General features: G+C 41.5%; 1 protein-coding gene across 4 annotated transcripts; it reads right to left on the minus strand.

The window, feature by feature from the left end:
• Positions 1 to 1753: 1753 nt before the first annotated feature.
• LOC139109771 (transcription cofactor vestigial-like protein 4) lies at positions 1754 to 16871 on the minus strand. 4 transcript variants are annotated; one of them, XM_070669090.1, is made up of 5 exons: positions 16558 to 16871; positions 9956 to 10242; positions 4757 to 4918; positions 3649 to 3840; positions 1754 to 3464 (listed from the first exon to the last, which is right to left on the minus strand). In XM_070669090.1, the coding sequence occupies exons 1-5, from the start codon at positions 16854 to 16856 to the stop codon at positions 3385 to 3387; spliced, it is 1020 nt and encodes a 339-aa protein (XP_070525191.1). In that variant the 5' UTR covers positions 16857 to 16871; the 3' UTR covers positions 1754 to 3384. The 4 variants fall into 4 exon arrangements, with proteins under 4 accessions (XP_070525191.1, XP_070525192.1, XP_070525194.1 ...); XM_070669091.1 differs by lacking the exon at positions 16558 to 16871 and adding an exon at positions 15982 to 16138; XM_070669093.1 differs by lacking the exon at positions 16558 to 16871 and adding an exon at positions 15134 to 15444.
• Between the last annotated feature and the right edge of the window lie 532 nt (positions 16872 to 17403).

Genomic DNA, 17403 nt, shown 5'->3' on the forward strand with positions numbered 1-17403 from the left:
TTGAATGTTTCAAACAGCGCAAAACAAAGAAATGTTTGAGTAATAATGTAATAGATCTTAGTGACAAGGCTGCACTTTTAAAACACCTGTCTCGCGTTTCGATAAAAATCACTCGAAGACAACGTAGGAGTATACAGAACAATTCGCTTTGTCTGTAAAAAAAGAAAAAAAAAGAGAAAAAAAAAAGAAATTTATCACAATTTAATTACAAAATTTCGTCAGGTAAATTTAATTGTGTAATAATTAAAGAAAAAAAAATTCTATCCTAACGTAAAGACTTAAGCTGAAATAAGTAAAAGTTTGATAAATTATTACACAAGTCCTTAAATAATATTTCAAATTCACACACATGTATAACTTGCTAACTACCTCTTATTCACAATTGCATTAATTTTATTAAATCTCTCGACAAATTATTTTATTTTTAAAACAGTTCTTACTAGTATGAAAATATTTAAATGCAAAGCCGCTAATTAGGCACTTAGATTACGTTCTAATAACTACGGCAGGTTAATGAAAAATAAACAAAGACGTCTTGCAGAAGAGATAAAGAAAAAGAGATGAATAGGAAAAGAGAGAGAGAGAAACGAAGATTAAATAGACGGAGAAGGTGGTGGCAATTTGCACTTGGCGTAAAGAGCACCGCCGATATCTAGTATCCTGTCGCGTTATTACGCTCGAGGTACTCCGAAGTAAGAGGGAAACGAGGTCCGGAGATGACTAAGGGCGCGGGAGAAATCGGCGAGGGGGAGCGGGATACAAGGTGTAGACTTACTTTGGACTCGGGTGTGGGATTACCGTACTTATATTCAACTCTAATATTAAGTTACCACTTTGCTTTACGGCAAGTGAACAGGCCGCCTGCATATAGGAAGCCATCTGAGCGCTTCCGAGACAGTCTGTCCCATTCGCCTGGGCCCACCTACGAATAACACATTTGCTCGTTGCGGGGAAAGTCCTGCGGTAGATCGAAACGGTGTTGCTCGACGTTGATTTCCCATGAAATATCGGGAGCAACTCCTTTCGCTTATCGATCACGTCTTCGATCCCAAGTGCGAGCAGCCTAGAAGGAAGACCTACCTGATGGCCAGGAATATCCACGCTTTCTCGCACTCGAAACGGCACCTACGTTTGTTCGCCGTGTATATTGTCGCGAAAGGCAATCGGCCTCATCTTTTAACCGGAAAGTGAAATTACCGAAGTTCGAGCCTCGAGGACGAAGTGATGCGACGAAGGGAGGTGCGTATAACACCGCGACGGATATGTCGGCCGAAGGAACCCGAAGTAAATTTTCTATTTTATGAAATTGAATTCTTCGCGTTCGAGGATCACGAATTAATCTAATATTGTACAAGGCGGTGTTGATATCGTTTATCGCGAGGAAAGTTCTCCGCGCGAACACTTGGTCTTATCCTGGATATCGTCCTCACGTAAGGCTTCAGGGTAATCCAGCTTCGAAAGCTCGTTACATAAGTTTCCCCGGTATACACTTTGCATTACAACGGTAAAGAGCGGTCGAAAGAATTTCCGCAAATAAGAAAGTAGAGGTACTGACTTCTGTGCGTGCTGGGGTACGCGCTGAACTTCCTAGCACCATTAGAAATCAGTACTACTCTTCTTAACATTCGGCAATTAGCGTTACGGAAGCGAAGCGGAATCATTCCTGGCGTTTCATGCGCGAGGGGCAATCGCGCTATCGGAGGATAAGGAAAGATAAGATGAGAATTAACGGTACTGCTAAACTAATCAAACATCTTTGCTTTAACTTTTTTTTTTCTTTTTTTTTTCTTTTTTTTTTTTACTGCGCTGTACTGCCTATACATACATATCCCGTTCGATTGCTTTATCTTTTACAGCGTCAAACAGTCTGGCGCTTCAAAGACGTGACACTTATACAATATTTATAACTAACGTGGTGCCCTGCTTTAAATTACAGTTCCTTCCATTCGCTTTTTCTCTCTTACGAGAAGAACCTCCTCCGGAATAGTGTTGTTACTTTAACGTATATTTCACTTTATACCCGTGGACAATGATCCAACCCCTCTCTAAATGGAAACGAAAGTTAAAGAGCCGCAGTTGTCTAAATTATTTTCCGCACGCGATATATACTTATACTTCGAATGCAAACAGATCCAATTAATTACGCAACATACATCGTAAGCATTTAATGCTCCTAATTGTCAAATTAGTTTAATTAAATGTAGCTACGTTTGATTTAATTAAAAGAGAAAATTTTCTTTTATGCAATCGGACTTTTATTCAATCGACGAACTGAGCAGGATTAAATAACAAAGTAACTAGCACTTCATTAAAATTACTTCTACTGGGAGAGGCTGTATCATTGCTTACTACGAATGGACGTACGCTTACGTAAATATTACATACACAAATGTATATATATATATTTATATATATATAAATATACTACTTTGCGAGGAAGTATGAAACATTATAATAAATAACTTTATATTCATACGCAACTCGGAACTATACGGTAATGACTGTGACGATGGCATAGTAAAGGAATATGTGCCTATATACAATAATATTAAATACGCCCGTAAAAAATACAGCGTGCAACAGGCCGACTTTCCTGATGTCTTCTTAAACGCGTGTCTGATGAAAAAGCGACGAGAACGAGCACCCAGTTGAAAAGCGAGAAGATCAAGGACACTTGATACCCTCCTTACACAATGCGATACGTACCAATTAAAAAAAAAAAAAAAAATTAAGAAGTCCACGAAGTAGTCCGATCAAAAAAAAAAAAGTATAAGAATATAATTACAAATTCTAAAAGATATAATTCGTAAGATATTCACTAAAAAAAATGGTATATATGTATATAAATCGGATATAAGAAAAGATATAAAAATCTAGACTTTTAAAAAATATAACTTATATTTGGAAAGAGAATTTATAACATTTTTAAGAATAATATTTGAAACGCTAATTAGTAACTGATTAAATAATTAATTAGAGAAGATGCCAATTTCGGTGATTGGGATAAAACCTTATAATGTTAAATAACCTTTTAGTTTTTATATTTTTAAATTCTTTTCTTATATCCTTCCTCCGAAATGTCAATACAAAAACTCGATTTAAATCCTGCATTTTTATCAAAATTGATACTAACATGTGCGTTTATTTCTCTTCATATAGCCTTATTTAAATATTTTAATCTCTAATTGCAGTTTTATTTGGACGCAGATACAACCGCGGATTCAGCTAATTCTTATCGATTATGACTTATCATTAATATATATTTAGCGAGACTGGAACGATTTCACCCGAGTGGGTTACCACAATCGTCTAGCAATAGCGAGGACGACGACGACGACGACGACGAGGAAAGATAACACGATTTCTGGCGAGTTTGTCCGGTAGTTAGGTGGAATCCTTGTTTTGATTGTTTGCCTGAAGCCTTGTCCAGGTCTCACCGAGCGCTTTTGCGAAATGATCGTCAACTGCGCAAAGAACCCTTTAAGATTGGTGCAAGCTAAGGCGAGGCTAGGACAAGACTGGATTCAGATTAATCTAGCCTGGACCACAGATTCTATCATCACCCAAGGCCGGTTCATCCAGTTAATCCAGAGTGCCGCGTTATTTTATCATTCGCAGAACAAATATTTAGTGTCTTTTTGTACTTACCACTCAGGCCAGCTTCCTTGTCCGCATTGGTGGCGTTGAAGACAGCCGCATATTTCTTCGGACCCAGAGATCGTTTGAAGTGCTCGTCGATCGCTGGATCGCTGACACCACCCGCCTTCCTCATACCGGTCCTCTTTCCACCCGAAGCCACGGTGGACGTCGTCGCCGGCATCTCAGTGGTATCTTCGATACCTGAAGAAAAAAAAAAAACATTAACGAACTCTTTCATCGTATCTCGTTCACTGTATGTTAATTGTTAATTTACAATTTTTTAATTGATTATTATACATAAAACGTACGTACGCATAAAATTAGAAAGTCTTATCATATTTTACGTAACATCAAAATAAAAGTTAATACTTGTAAAGATAAATATTTTTTTTTTTTTTAAGAATTGCAAAGTAAAGACATAATACTTAATTAGGAACAAATCTCGCACGATTTGTATCGAAAATTTAGAAGCAACAGAAACTTTATCTGAAAAATTAATACGAAAATGTTTCAGGAAAGTACATTCACGCTGGGAAATGTAAAAAAAAGTTATGGTACAATCCGAAGATTAACTGTCCAGTGAGAAATACGTCACATCTGCACAGTATCCCGGTGCAGCGGGCGGTGCATTGTCGTAAAGCACCCTATACAGACACCCCTAACGACAATGGGGATTTAGGAAACGCCTAACGACTCTCAGCACGGTCAGAAGATCCGTTTGTTAATCGAAACAAGTCGACAAAAATATTTCAAATAACGCGAAGGTAAGATCAGTTAAAAGTAATTAAGTTAATTATTATTTATATGGAATTAATTTATATGAAAGGTTTCACGTTACATAATAGTATTACCGAATTGATTATCTAATTATACCTACTAGAATGTAAGCGACGGATTTTCGCTTTGGCTCTTTGCCGCTGCGAAATTAATATTAATTCAATTTTCAAAATACTTTATTGTTAAATTCAATTACTTCGCGATTGCACATATAAGTCACTTTATTTTATTCTTTATTTCCCGTCAGATTATTCGGTCAGAAATACTTTATGTAATACCGAAATATACTAAAGTCTTTTTTTTTTTCAGGAGCTCTTTATCGTTATTAATAATTGCTTACCAACTTGCGGGGCGGCAGGAACGATTACGCTTGGTCTGCTATGATGGTTCGTTCTTCCCGCTGACATGTCTAACGCCTCACTCTGAATTGGATCTCTCCTACGCTCCTTGCGCCACGCGCTGCTCGGCTTACGATGCAGATTTGTCACCTTCGGCCTCTCTTCTGCAATAAACAAAGGCATCGAAAATAACACTATGAACGAAAATGTCGTTCCGGATGCTAATTTGACACGAAGAACTCTTAATCGACCGACGAAGATTCGGGCGAACAACTCGATCGCGAAGGATCTGTTATATCAGTCAACTGATTACTTTCACACTGATCGCGCGCGTTATCTCGTCCCGGAGCGACGATATCTCTACCTCGCTAACGTGCTTCGTTCTGACTCGAGAGAGTAAGAAAAAAAAAAAGAAACCTTCTCCCCCTCTTGGCTTTTCCCTTACTTTGTCATTGTAAAATGGAATGCGAGGAATGCCAAACGTTACTTCGAATCGACGGTCGCACAGTGGGTACGGAAAAGAAAAGTGATGAATGTAAGAGGACAACTAGACTGGTTGTCAACATTTTCGTAGGTATTACCCGTATTCAAACGAAAGAATTTATAAGCAAAAGAGAGTGTACGGACGTGGAAAGGAAATTTTGATTGTCTACCAAGACTCGCTCGTGGCTCTTGTACAACGTGACATACCTAGAATTCCTCCCTTTACATCTATTTACCTCGCTTAGCGAAGGGACGCGTTATCGATCCGAATCTATCGGAAATCGCGAGGGTCATCTATTTCCGAGCGGCGGGGTGTCTAAAATTGGAAAACCAATCAAACGAGACAACCCTTCGCCTTCGATCGAAGAGCGGGAGGACGAAGAGGAGAAAAAGAGAGAGAGGACAACGAAGGACGAGAGAGGAGGGTAGTAAAAACGAGTTCGGTTCTCAGGATGGGCAGGAAGTGCCTAATAGCCGTGAGAGGATCGTCAAGAAGATGGCGAAACTGGTTTAGAGGTGCGTACTGCGGGGAAAAGATGAATGGACCGTTGGAGTCGAGCGGAAGCGGAGCGGGAGGGTTGGCTCAAGAGTCAGTTAACGTTCTCGATATGTATGCTGATAATTAACGAAGGCGCATATGAGCCTCGTCCCTTTATGACTCCAAATCATAGGGCGACTCGTCGTTTCCGCTGCTGAAGCCTATCCGGCGAATAAATCGGGAGAGCCGAAGGTCTTCCCGTTCGTAAAATGAAATTTGATGAGATTCAAAGCATTCTTGCAACATCGCTCGGCGCTCGACATCCACGTACGTTTTAATTGCGTATCTTGTAATGCAATATATTTTGGCAATAATTTAACTTAATCGTCTTCAACATTATCCAGGATCGTAAAATCAAACACTAAAATATGCCTACTTACTAAGAAATCGAACTCGACGGGATCGGCGCGTAAATTCCGTTATTAATATAAAATCAATTTTAATTGATTATCTTACTGAAATTTAATTTATAAAATTGCAACGTGTCTAGGCTGCTTATAGAATTAAATTGTAAAAATTTTAATTCTAATTAGTTTATTTTTCGCGTTGATAAGAATCGATTTTGACTTTAGCTTTTGCAAACGTGATAATTATATATTCAATAATTTACCTTCCGATTTTTTAGGAAGTCGGAGGCTACCGACGTTAAGCCACGGCTGCCAGAGGTGTCTTCTCTTACACGGGAGCTCCATTTTATCAGTCTCGGGAGCATTAATGGTAAAGTTAAACTCCCGTATCGTCTTTAATCACGAAATATTAAATGAACACTTAACGAGCGGAATGAAAAACCTGCACTAAAACTCCCATCGTCATAAACTTTTCTTTTTTTTTATATATATATAGAAAACTAGTCACTTTTTTTTATTCTTCCACATCACGTCTTCTAAAAACTGATGTTAAGACTTTATTGGCCCGTGGACGATTGCGATGTAAAACAACCGGGACGCTGAAGACAAGATCGCGAAATCGCCGTTGGAGAACCGAAGGAACTCAAAAACCAAAAAGAGCGAAAGGAAGATTGCGGCATGTGGGAAGAAAACGACTCCGTGGGGGAACGGGAGAAAACTCGAAAAACCGCGAGACGCGCACAAACTCACTCTGCTCGGCGTAGCCGCGGGATAACGAAATGTTTAACGCGATCGTAAGGAGTGCACGGCGAAAGAGGAACGACGACGACGAGGATGAAAATGGCGACGACGCGAGAAGAAGCTCCGAGATAAGAAAAAAAAAAAAAAAGAAAAAAACGGCCTGTTCTCGGAAAAAAAAAGAAAGAAAGAAAGAAAAGCGCGTCCCTCAAAGGCGCACTCGCGGTTTCGTGAATGCGCCACTCACGACTGTCTTAAGATTCATTCATTCATCCGCCTCAACTCGCCCGTTCGCCGCCACCCTACTCCCCGCACACGTGGGATCGAAGGAGGCTGCCTTTACACGCACGCACGCAAGCACGTACGCACACGCCGACGCCCGCATACGAGCGTGCACCCTGCACAGATACGTCGCGAATTAAGCGTGTATTTATAAGGTACTGTAAGCGCGCGCGCTCGGCTGGAAGCCAACTCGTCTCTTTTCTCGCTTTCTCTTTCTCTCGGCCTCTCCCTCCGGTCCGTTTCTTTCTCTATTTCCTCTTTTTGCAGGTAGACACGATGTACTGGGTGCGCGAGGAACGAAAAATTCGCGTATACCTGCTTTTCGATTATATTAACATCGGTAAAATAAACTGGACGCTCGGGATTCCTTTCCTCGATTTGTATCGTAGCCTTCGGCGGAACAATCAGCTCGAAATCAAATTAAAAAACGCATAGCCACTTGTTAAAATTTAATACGTTGCGGAATAACTCTTGGAATAAATTTTATTAGAATTCGTTCGAGCTCGCTTCTTGATAAAATCTAAACTAGAAAGTGACGTGAATTTAATTTTGTATTAAATTAATTTAAAGGACATAAATAATTTTATATGGACGCTGAAATTTATTTTAATGAAGCCGATAAATCCGTAAAAGTAAAACTAAAAGTCAACTGGCCTAAGTTTCTTTTTTTTTTTTTCTTTTTTTGTTATTTAATTAAGTTGGAGATTATATAGACCCCGAATTAATTAAATTACATTAATTCAATTCGAGAAATACAATAGTTCTGTGCGACCCTGTATATAAAACGATGTAACCGGCACGGCACATCGATGATATGCACGCGCGAATGCGTCGAGCGAGGTTGATAGCGTGCGTTTATTTTAAAACCCTTTCGATATTCATGCACTATTCGCATATCGTGTGAATTCCATTAATTCAAATGCGAAAACAAAAAAAAAAAAAAGTTTAAGGCACCGTTCCTTTACAATAATTTTTTCCAGTTTTCGTACTCCCGATCTCTTTATCGCGCAGGATATTTCGCCGAAATTTATAGGACCTTCGAAAATTGACACGTAGAAACAAGCAATCGTGAAAGCAATGAAACTTAATACTGTAATAATAACTCTTATTTTCGCATCGCGCGATGATGCCATTTGCATATTAATTTGTATTTTTGCATTCGCGTTGAATCGTAGACGCCAAACGTAATTTAATGCTCGTCGGTTTACGCGCGTGATTTGCTGGAATTAATTAATTTCCATCACTTCGCATTCGTTATTCGAGGGACAGATTGCGAGCCGTAAAACATACGCGGTGGAAGATTAAGCAGACACGGCGCATTCTGCCTGGAACTTCCTGACGAAATGTATCGGCGTAAGCGAAAGATTGCCGTTTTGCGGATAAATAAAAATTCGAGATCAGCAAACGTGCGTCGTGGCCTGAGCGCACATTAACTTAATCCGAAATATGTTGAATCGCACCTATAAACGACGACTGTGCAGAACCCGTTACGACACTTGAAAATATCGCGAGTGCTCAACAAATCTCAGCAGAATTTAATTAAATGCGCCCAATGATGAACAAATCAACCTAATAAAACTCTAGTTTGAAATTCATCAAAGAAATCGAATTAATAAGTCTTTCCATCGCTTAAATATATTATCTCGCTAGCTACGTACGTACGAAAGTCTAATTTAAACAATTTTGTTTTCTTTTCCTACAATTAAAACGTATTTGCCCAGCGTTTAACTAAATTTCCAATTTCATTATTAGTTAATTACGCTAAGTTTAATTACGCTAAATGCCCGCATTATTCGAGGAGGATTTCGCAAGTCAGGTAGTCGAGCACGCAGTGAAGAATGCAATTGCTCACCCGCAATCGCGCGATCGATTCCACACAAAAACCAATCGCGCACATTGTGACAGTGTGTTACGATTGCGAATTTATGTCAGGTAATAGCACGTTGCATTATAACTCGGCGCCTGCGATAATAATAGCGATACCCACGGCGATTTCGCTTCGACTTGCATACGAACGAGCCTTCGTTAACGTCGCCATGCACGCGCGTGAAATATAGAATGACTGTTGAACAAATTATGCGAAGAATGTCGGCGGCACGTCGAGTAGTTGACGCGGTTCTCAAGTCCACGCATTCCGCTGGAATTCAATCGCGTTACGTTTCGTCGTGACAAATTGTGCCTTTATACCGCATTCATATCAGTCGGTTTAAGTCTTGGAAAAAAAAAAAAAAAAATTGAAGCTATCTTGTCCTCAAAAAATAATATCGAAAAAATATTGGAAGTGTATTGGGAAAAGGACACGAAAGACTCTTCGTGTATGACAAGACGATAGATTAAGTCCGATTTAAACGGCTTTCGTTCTAAATTTACACCTTTTTTTTTTTTTTTTTCTATCACCGCCTGAAAATCCTGAGTATTTCTAAGTTTGGAATACTTGACATACTTTTTCTTACTATCGAGGACTTTGTCTTTTAAGACGCTCGTCACGAAGACAATAAAACCTTCGGGTTTCCGACATTCAAGGAATGTCTAATGTACGTCGTTATTCTTAACGAAATTGTCAACATCCTGCAATATTTAGCGAAAAAAAAAAGAAATCTAATTTCTTTTTTTCTTTTTGTGAATTGTATTTCGTAATAAAATAAAGATTATTTTATCAAACTTAAGGAGAGGACAAAGTTATCTCTTTATGTGCAATATTTTTCTTTTTATCATGTTTTCTCGGAACATTTCGTGTTATCATTCCTTGTATTATCGAGAGAATCCGGACCGGAGTAAATTGCGAAGTAAAGTATCAAAAGACGTGAACTGACCTTGCAACATTGTCGCCGCTCTGGAGAGGACGTCCAAGGCGCTCTCGACGGCGGACATGTCTTCCTTTTTTTTTTCGTTCCGTTCGTTCGAATTGTCTTTTCCTTTTCTGCCTCCTCCTTTATTTGCCTCCTCCTCGCAAGTGGCACCCTCGCGGAATTCGCGCGTACCCTCGGACCGTTTCGTGGGCCCTCGTTTCCCCTCACGTCGCTGACTCCTGCGTCGTTCTTGCGGCAAGGATACGTCGTCCTTGTCCCGTCTGCGCTTCCACGTCGCAAAATCAGGCGCTCTGTACAGGGACAAGAGTCGAACTTTAACTGTTTGGGCCTTCCTCGCGGCCGAAGGCGGCGCAAATAAAGTAAAACGGGGATTAAAAAACGTGACATTGTCTGTGGAATGCGGACCCCCCTCACCATCGGCGCGCGCGGCTCCCTCCCCCCCTCCTCCCCCTTTTCGCGGGAGAAGTCCCTCACCCCCGCCGGCACTCCTCTCGCGAGACCTCTTCTCGCGCCACGTATCTAGCAATGGGATCGACACGTTCGCGTTTGTGTAGCACGTTAACGATTGATAATCGCTTTAATTAGATATTACGACGTTCCCCGCAGTTTTTAACAACGCGAGGAATTTAGACTCGATTTTACTTCCAAGCGAGTCAAATAAATTTGTTTTAACCGCATAGAACCGAAAGTGCTTTAAATTGAGCATTAATTTTTTTTTTTTTTTAATTTAAAACAAATTACGTAATTATAAATCAGCGCGTGTGATTACGTAACGATGTTTGCATTAAATGTGTGATCGCCTAATAAAATCTAATATATCTAATAACCCCTGAATATCTAATAACCCCTGATAATCCTCCGACAAACTTCGTAGTACATCTTGAGCTTAATTGCTAGAAACCATTTGAAGAGTTTAATCGCAATTAAGATACATTTTCTTTTATTTGCTAAATCGATCGCCGGCTATAACAGTAAAAACTTGTCGACGTATAAAAAATTACTGCAAGAAATACAGTATGACTTTATTACTGTCCAGTTTATTCCATCAGTGCTCCGTATTGCATTTTGTCTTAAGTTGCAAAATTCAAAGAGTTGTACGATCGTCACATTCTTCTTACTTTACAGAAATTAAAAATTGTACATTGATGTTGAAAAAAAAAAACCTTAGAACGATGGAATTCAACCTCGCAATTTATCAACTAATTACTTAACATTTTTCAGATATGTCGTGACGAAAAACGACGACAGATATAAAGTGGCAATAAGCAATGTGTCAACACACTTAAAGGGATAACGCTATCACACTTGACATTATTTATCACTTAATCGCAATAAAGTTTTACCGCACAAGTAGAAGTAAAGTGTAAAGTCGAATAAAACCTATGTTACATATCAGCCAGACGCGACGATTTAACATTTTCATTAAAATGTTCAATGGAATTCAGAAAGAATGACGAACAATCGGTTAAGGCACGGTCAAACGCGTTAATAAAGTTTTATCGAATCTACGAATTTTAACGCGTGATGTACGATAAGCTTAAGGTTTTCTCGCCACGTTCCAAGTTTAAAGATACCGATCGGATCGATAGGTATTCCATAAGAGTAAAACGTCAAATAACGTCTACGTGACAGTTTAGTCAGACGTAATGGTTGAATTATGAACGTGTGTGCGGAGAACTTTCAACGAATTCGAAAAAGAGATGTGATAAAGGATTGATGTCAAGATACATTTGACACGATTTAAAAAATCAGAAACTAATAAAGAATTAATTTCTGTCTTACATAAATTATTTTTAATATCACTAAAAAATTAATTAATTAAATTAATTAAAAAAAAAGATGTGCCGGTACGATCGTTTCTATTTTTCGCTCTAATATTCGACAGCGAAAGGAAACCTGGTTTACGAAGTTAAAAATAAAGAGAAAAGATCGCGGCTGGTTCAAAGCCATTCCTATCTGAATTGCAACCTCTTTCTCTCTGTCTCTCGTTCCTTCTCATCCTCTTTGCGTGCTTTTCCCGCTTCTCGCAACACTACCGTACGGTCGACATCACGATTTCATCATAACAATATAAACAACCTTTTATCCACCTCCTTACCGCTTTGCGAGCTCTACTCTTTCCGGTGCTTTAGCTTTATTCTTCGTTCTCTTTAGTAGTTTGCAGAATCAAGAAACATGACTTTATTTCATTCTCTTAAATGCTTCGCAAATCTGTTCTTTAATTCTTTGTTAAAAATTAGTATCGTCAGAATTGAAATTAATAAAAATAAAATCGTCATTAAGATCTTAATAATTTTAATTGCTGGATTAATTTTTCTCGTCGTGACCATATCAAATTTTTCGAGACTCGAATTACTTGCGTTAATTTACAACAATTGGTCTTGAAGTTTTTTAAAACTTCTTTTCTCTTTTTTAAGGGAAACCTCGTTGTCGGGAAGGCATCGTCAGATTTCGCGCGTCGTCGTGTTCGTCGAGTTTCTTGAGCGATAAAGCAACGAGATAATGTTGGAAGGATAAATCTGGTTTACACAAAAGGCGCGCCGTTCCTCGGCCGTGCCTCTTCCTCTCAATTTTACACGAATGCCGCCTAGTGTAAACGCTTTATGAATAACGACGTCGTCAGCTGGCGGCTATTTAAACGAGAAGACGGTCTGGATAAAGTGTATCGGTACCGAACGCAAGAATCATCGCGTGTAACGCAACGTCATTGTGGGCGAAACGACGCGCGTCTGTAAATACGCGGACGCGACAGCGTCGGAATTTCGGAGGCGAAATTCACTTGCAATTCACTTACGAACGTTTTTATTTCACGATAAATTTCGCACCTTCAACCTACGTCACGTCACGCCGCTGTAACTACTCGATCGACGGATTCCCACGTGTTATCTTGACCGAAGAATCCAAAGATTCAATCAAATGTCTAGAGTCCTAAAACTACTGTCTTAAATTTTTTTTTTTTTTTAAGCCAGAAAAATAAAAGTAAGCGTTGTCAATCAGAATTAATTTTTTAAGTAACATTTAAGGAGATACTGATGTCGAGAAATTATTTATATCAGTCTTATACGTGGCTACTAATAATTGTAAATGAATAACAGAAACTTGTCTCAAAAAAAAAAAAAATTAATACGATATTAATAGAAATTTATTCGTCAGAAATAAACATTACGTACACTCCGTATATGCACGTATACGTACCCATATACATATACATATATACATATATACGCACTGAATAGCACGTGGTATGCGGGCGATTATACACGCGACCACGGAGCTCAAGAACGCAAGAGCTCGAAACCGCCGATCGAGATTTCTCGTCGAGTGTTCTTGTTGACGAACTCGTGGAAAAAAAAAGAACCTTCAATGCGAATGGGAATTACATAAAACCCGCTTGTACATTTAAATTTCCCATTTCAAATGCTCGCTTTCTCTGTTTCTTCGATTTTGCTCGCGCGTATTCTCGTCTCGGTGAAAAAGAAAAACACGCCGAGGGAATAAAACGAACTTTTATGCAATTTGCAGATACATTTTCTCAAAATTGTTGGGGGAAAAAAAAAAAATTGAAAGAGATCGAATAACAAGCACGCGATACTTTACGGTCTACTTCTCGAGGAAACGTCCGATGACAAAGCGATGCGATGCAACGCGTTGCGCGGATTTCTATTTACGCGACCGCAAAGTTAACAAATCGACTGCCGTTCGGTACAAACAACAATGTCGCGGTATGTGGGAGCGTGAATTGTGAGAATTGCGAGACTTCCGTTGCGATGGAACGTCGAAAAGGCGCGATAAAATTTCAGAAGTGGAACGAGCGGAACGGAAGGTCGCGTTGACAAAGAAATTTTCGTGAAGGCGAGGGACGCCTCGTTCGCGAAACGTATCCCTTTTGCTCCTCGCATTCTCAAACAAGTTCGCTCGTTTGAATGTTGACGTAAAATGTTTCATCGCCCTGGACTTTTCCCTAAACAAAGATCAGCGCAATCGCTCGAGAAAAGTTCGACGTACCCGATGGAATTCCAAACGCGAGCGCGTTCCACGGAATTTTTACGCGCCGACGAACGAAACGTCGAGCGAGCTAATCGTTTTCTCTTCTATTTGCCGTAATACGGATGCAGACGCTGCATTTCTATCGAGACGCAGGGATGCGGATAAAAAAAATGTAAAAACGATAAGCGCGTGTACAAAGTTAACAATTATACTGTGTAAAAATAACAGCACTCGAATGTTATTACAAATCCAGAAAAACAAGCGAAGGAATTAACCAGTTAAAATTAAAAGAACAGATATATGATGTAACTTGACGATAAAGTTTCTCTTAAAATACTCAATAAGAAGACAGCCAAGAAACATTTATTTGCGAGAGAACAAAGTCCAGGTGTTACCTTAGATCAGTTAAATGTTACTTAAATATCTAAAATAAAATCGGATTTGTCTTGTAACATAATATTTCTAAATATTAAAAATAAAAGTTAATAAAATTAAACGTGTACTATTCAAGCATTTCTAAAACTAAGAAAAGAAGTTATTTAAATATCGAATTTGACTTTGTGACAAGTTTTCTCTGCTAAAAACGCTTGGCAGGAGGATAGCCAAGAAACATCTACTTTCATTTGGAAAAGAACAAAGTCCGTTGCCTTTGTGAATATTATAAATGTCACGCTATACTTTCCAAATTTTATGCGAGAGTCGAAATTTCACGTCAATAATGCGTTTTACTTCGAACGTTAGGAAAAAAAAATAAAAAATAAAAAAGTACTTTGATTACAAAGATAAGTACATTCTAGTTAACTTTACAATAAGCTTTCTGTCGAAACAACTTGCAGGAAGCTGGCCAAGAAATGTACACTTAAATGGATAAAGAACAAAGTCCGGCACTTTAATTCGTGGATTCGATCTTTCACAAATGCTGTCGCATCTTGTGCACTTTCCAAGTTGTTGCACTTTGTGAAAGTCGTCATTTAAAGAAAAAAAGAAGGAGAAGATAATTAATAAGACTGTCTCGAAATGTAATTAAAAATTAAAAGTCACCTAACGATAATAAAATGGAATGTATCTCGCGTCAAAAATGTATAAAAGCAAAGCTCATTTAAATCGAATAATAAAATAGAACGTATCTTATCCCCGAGCAAAAAATAAAGAAATTAAAAAAGAAGAAATTTTTCGGTAAAGCTGAATGTCTACCTTGATTTGGAGAACAATATCCGTTGCTCTCCTTCGTTGTGATTCGATCTCCCGTGAATTCCTTCGTGTCTAGAGCACTTTCTAAATTTCTAAATTTTCCGCACTTGCGACAGAACGTGCAGACGACGGGCGGAAGGCGGTGAGACCGCCGTAAGAAAGGTACGGAAAAATCGGAAACGATGACGAATTAATAAACGACACCGTCGCGAGTCGCGCGTAAAGGGATCCGCTTTCGTGCGCGAAAGCCCGAAAACGCGTCGAAAATCACGTCGATCTCGACGGGTCCCGTTGTGCGCGCCAAGAGGAATCCCGCGGCGGAATTCCAGCCGCGACTTGGGGCCGCACCATTTTAAGAAATGCCGATCTCCGGACCCCGCGCGATCTCCCGTGACGCCGCGGTGGAATTTCGGATTTCGTGATGGGTATCACGTGCGTGTGCCGTCGCGCGGAGTTTCTCCCGTTTCTCCTACGTCGGGCACGCGATACGTCGGAATCGCGGCGCACGGGCGGACTTCGCCGTTTACCCTGCCGCAACGTCCCTGATCTGTCAACGCGGCGGTTTTCTCGCGGGGTCAAAGGGCGCGGGATCGAACGGTTCGCGAGTTACCTCCCGGCGTAGAACCGCCACTGTGCGAGCAAAGAATCGCGGATTGGCAAATACGGACGGCTCGTCCCGGCGAGCGCGGCGGACTCGACGTCGCGGAACTCGTCGTGAAATTCCGAGACGCGAAACGTCGACGTCGGGGGGCTGTCGCTCGCGGCTGACTTTCTCGGTATCTCGCGCGGAGGCAAAGGGGGAGGAAGGGGGGGAACCCGAATCGGCCCTCATGCGATAGAAATACGTGTACCTTCCAGCGAGATTCATCCGTAAACGACGAGAAGAGGTGTCGGATCTCGCGCGTCTATTCGACGTATTCTTCTCTATCTCTCTCTCTTTCTATCTCCCTCTTGGAAACGGCTGATCGCAGGCACGAGGCGGTTTTTTTTTTCGAACCTTCGGCTGACCTGCGGTTTAAAGATCGCGAAGCAAAAACCGTCGACGATGACGGGTCGGCCGCGCTACTCCGAGCGATCGTCGTCGTCGGCGCCACCGCCGCGCGGCGCGTCCCTCAACACTCGCGGGGAATCAATAGAGGAATGCAGCGTAGCGTAGAAGAATGCAAAAAGAGGCGAGAAAAAGAGCGGAGGCAGCGGGGAGAAAAAGACCGGGCGAGATAGGCGGTGTGTGAGAGAGAGAGAGAGAGCGAAGAAACGAGATGGGAAGTGCGACGACGGTACGCGCGCGGCATTCCGCGCGGTGAGATCGCGCCGGCACGTCATTTATTCCCGCCGCGTCGCCTTTATTTGACAGTGCGTGCACGGGCATTTTGCGCGCGCGCGCGCGCGCGCGGGTACCGCATGCGTGTGTTATGCTCTTTACTCACCCACAGCTCTCCCGATGTCGCCGCGATGCCGCCGCACCTGCGGGAAGATAGGCAGACCTCGCGCCGTCGACGGCTGTCACCCGACTTCGTTGCGGCGATCGTCGCTCGCGCCTCCGGCACTCACGTCGTCGACGCGTCGTGTCGCGGCCGGCAGCTCGTTCCCATTGAAAGCCACGAAAATCGGACGGTATGCGGGCGGGTGGACGTGCGCGCGCGGCACAGCCCGTTTGACACGACAGGCAGGCCTCGGCTATTCGTCCTCGTCCCCGCCTCGCTCGTCCCTCCCGCCCGCGCCTCATCCCGCCATCCGCGCGCGCGCTCGGGCATTACGCCGGAATGTGCGGTATGCAGCGGCTTGACGCGCCGCAACGGCCGGATCGCCAACCTCCACCACAGGCCTTGTAAACACGCCAGTGCGACTTTTGTCGCTGCGAGCGGGATGGTGTACCACTGAATCCGGCATCATAGCGCAATAGTATGTTTCAGTAATGAGTCGAACATTTTAGTCCCAGCGAAATCCTGCTGCGAGTCTTCACTGATTTTTTTCTTCTTCTCGTACCGTCCGTGCGGTCCCAGCTACATACATATATGCGTAGGTGTGACGCTTTGCATCTAGCGTTGAGGCGTTTCGTCCCGGCTTCCACTGCAGGACTCGTCGGCAAAGCGAGTAGGATATCGTAGCAGGATATAAATGAGGAATTACTTGCATATATTATTATGCAGGTTCTCGACGAAGTGCATGCGAACCGTGCAAGTAAGCCGGAGTAGCCGGACTGGTGGTGGCGTCTATTGGCGGTCTCCACATCTCGATTTGATGGTGGCGGCTCGTAGCGGATTTTCTCGGGA

The sequence above is a fragment of the Cardiocondyla obscurior genome, linkage group LG18, assembly GCF_019399895.1.
Source record: "Cardiocondyla obscurior isolate alpha-2009 linkage group LG18, Cobs3.1, whole genome shotgun sequence".
NCBI lineage: Eukaryota > Metazoa > Arthropoda > Insecta > Hymenoptera > Formicidae > Cardiocondyla > Cardiocondyla obscurior.

Coding starts and splice junctions, on each gene's coding strand:
- LOC139109771 (XM_070669090.1), bottom strand. CDS start 16,856: ATGAGGCGCGGGCGGGAGGGACGAGCGAGGCGGGGACGAGGACGAATA. Junction 10,243..16,557: donor CGACATCGGGAGAGCTGTGG/GTGAGTAAAGAG, acceptor GTCCCTGTACAG/AGCGCCTGATTTTGCGACGT. Junction 3,841..4,756: donor TCCTGCCGCCCCGCAAGTTG/GTAAGCAATTAT, acceptor TTTTTTCTTCAG/GTATCGAAGATACCACTGAG.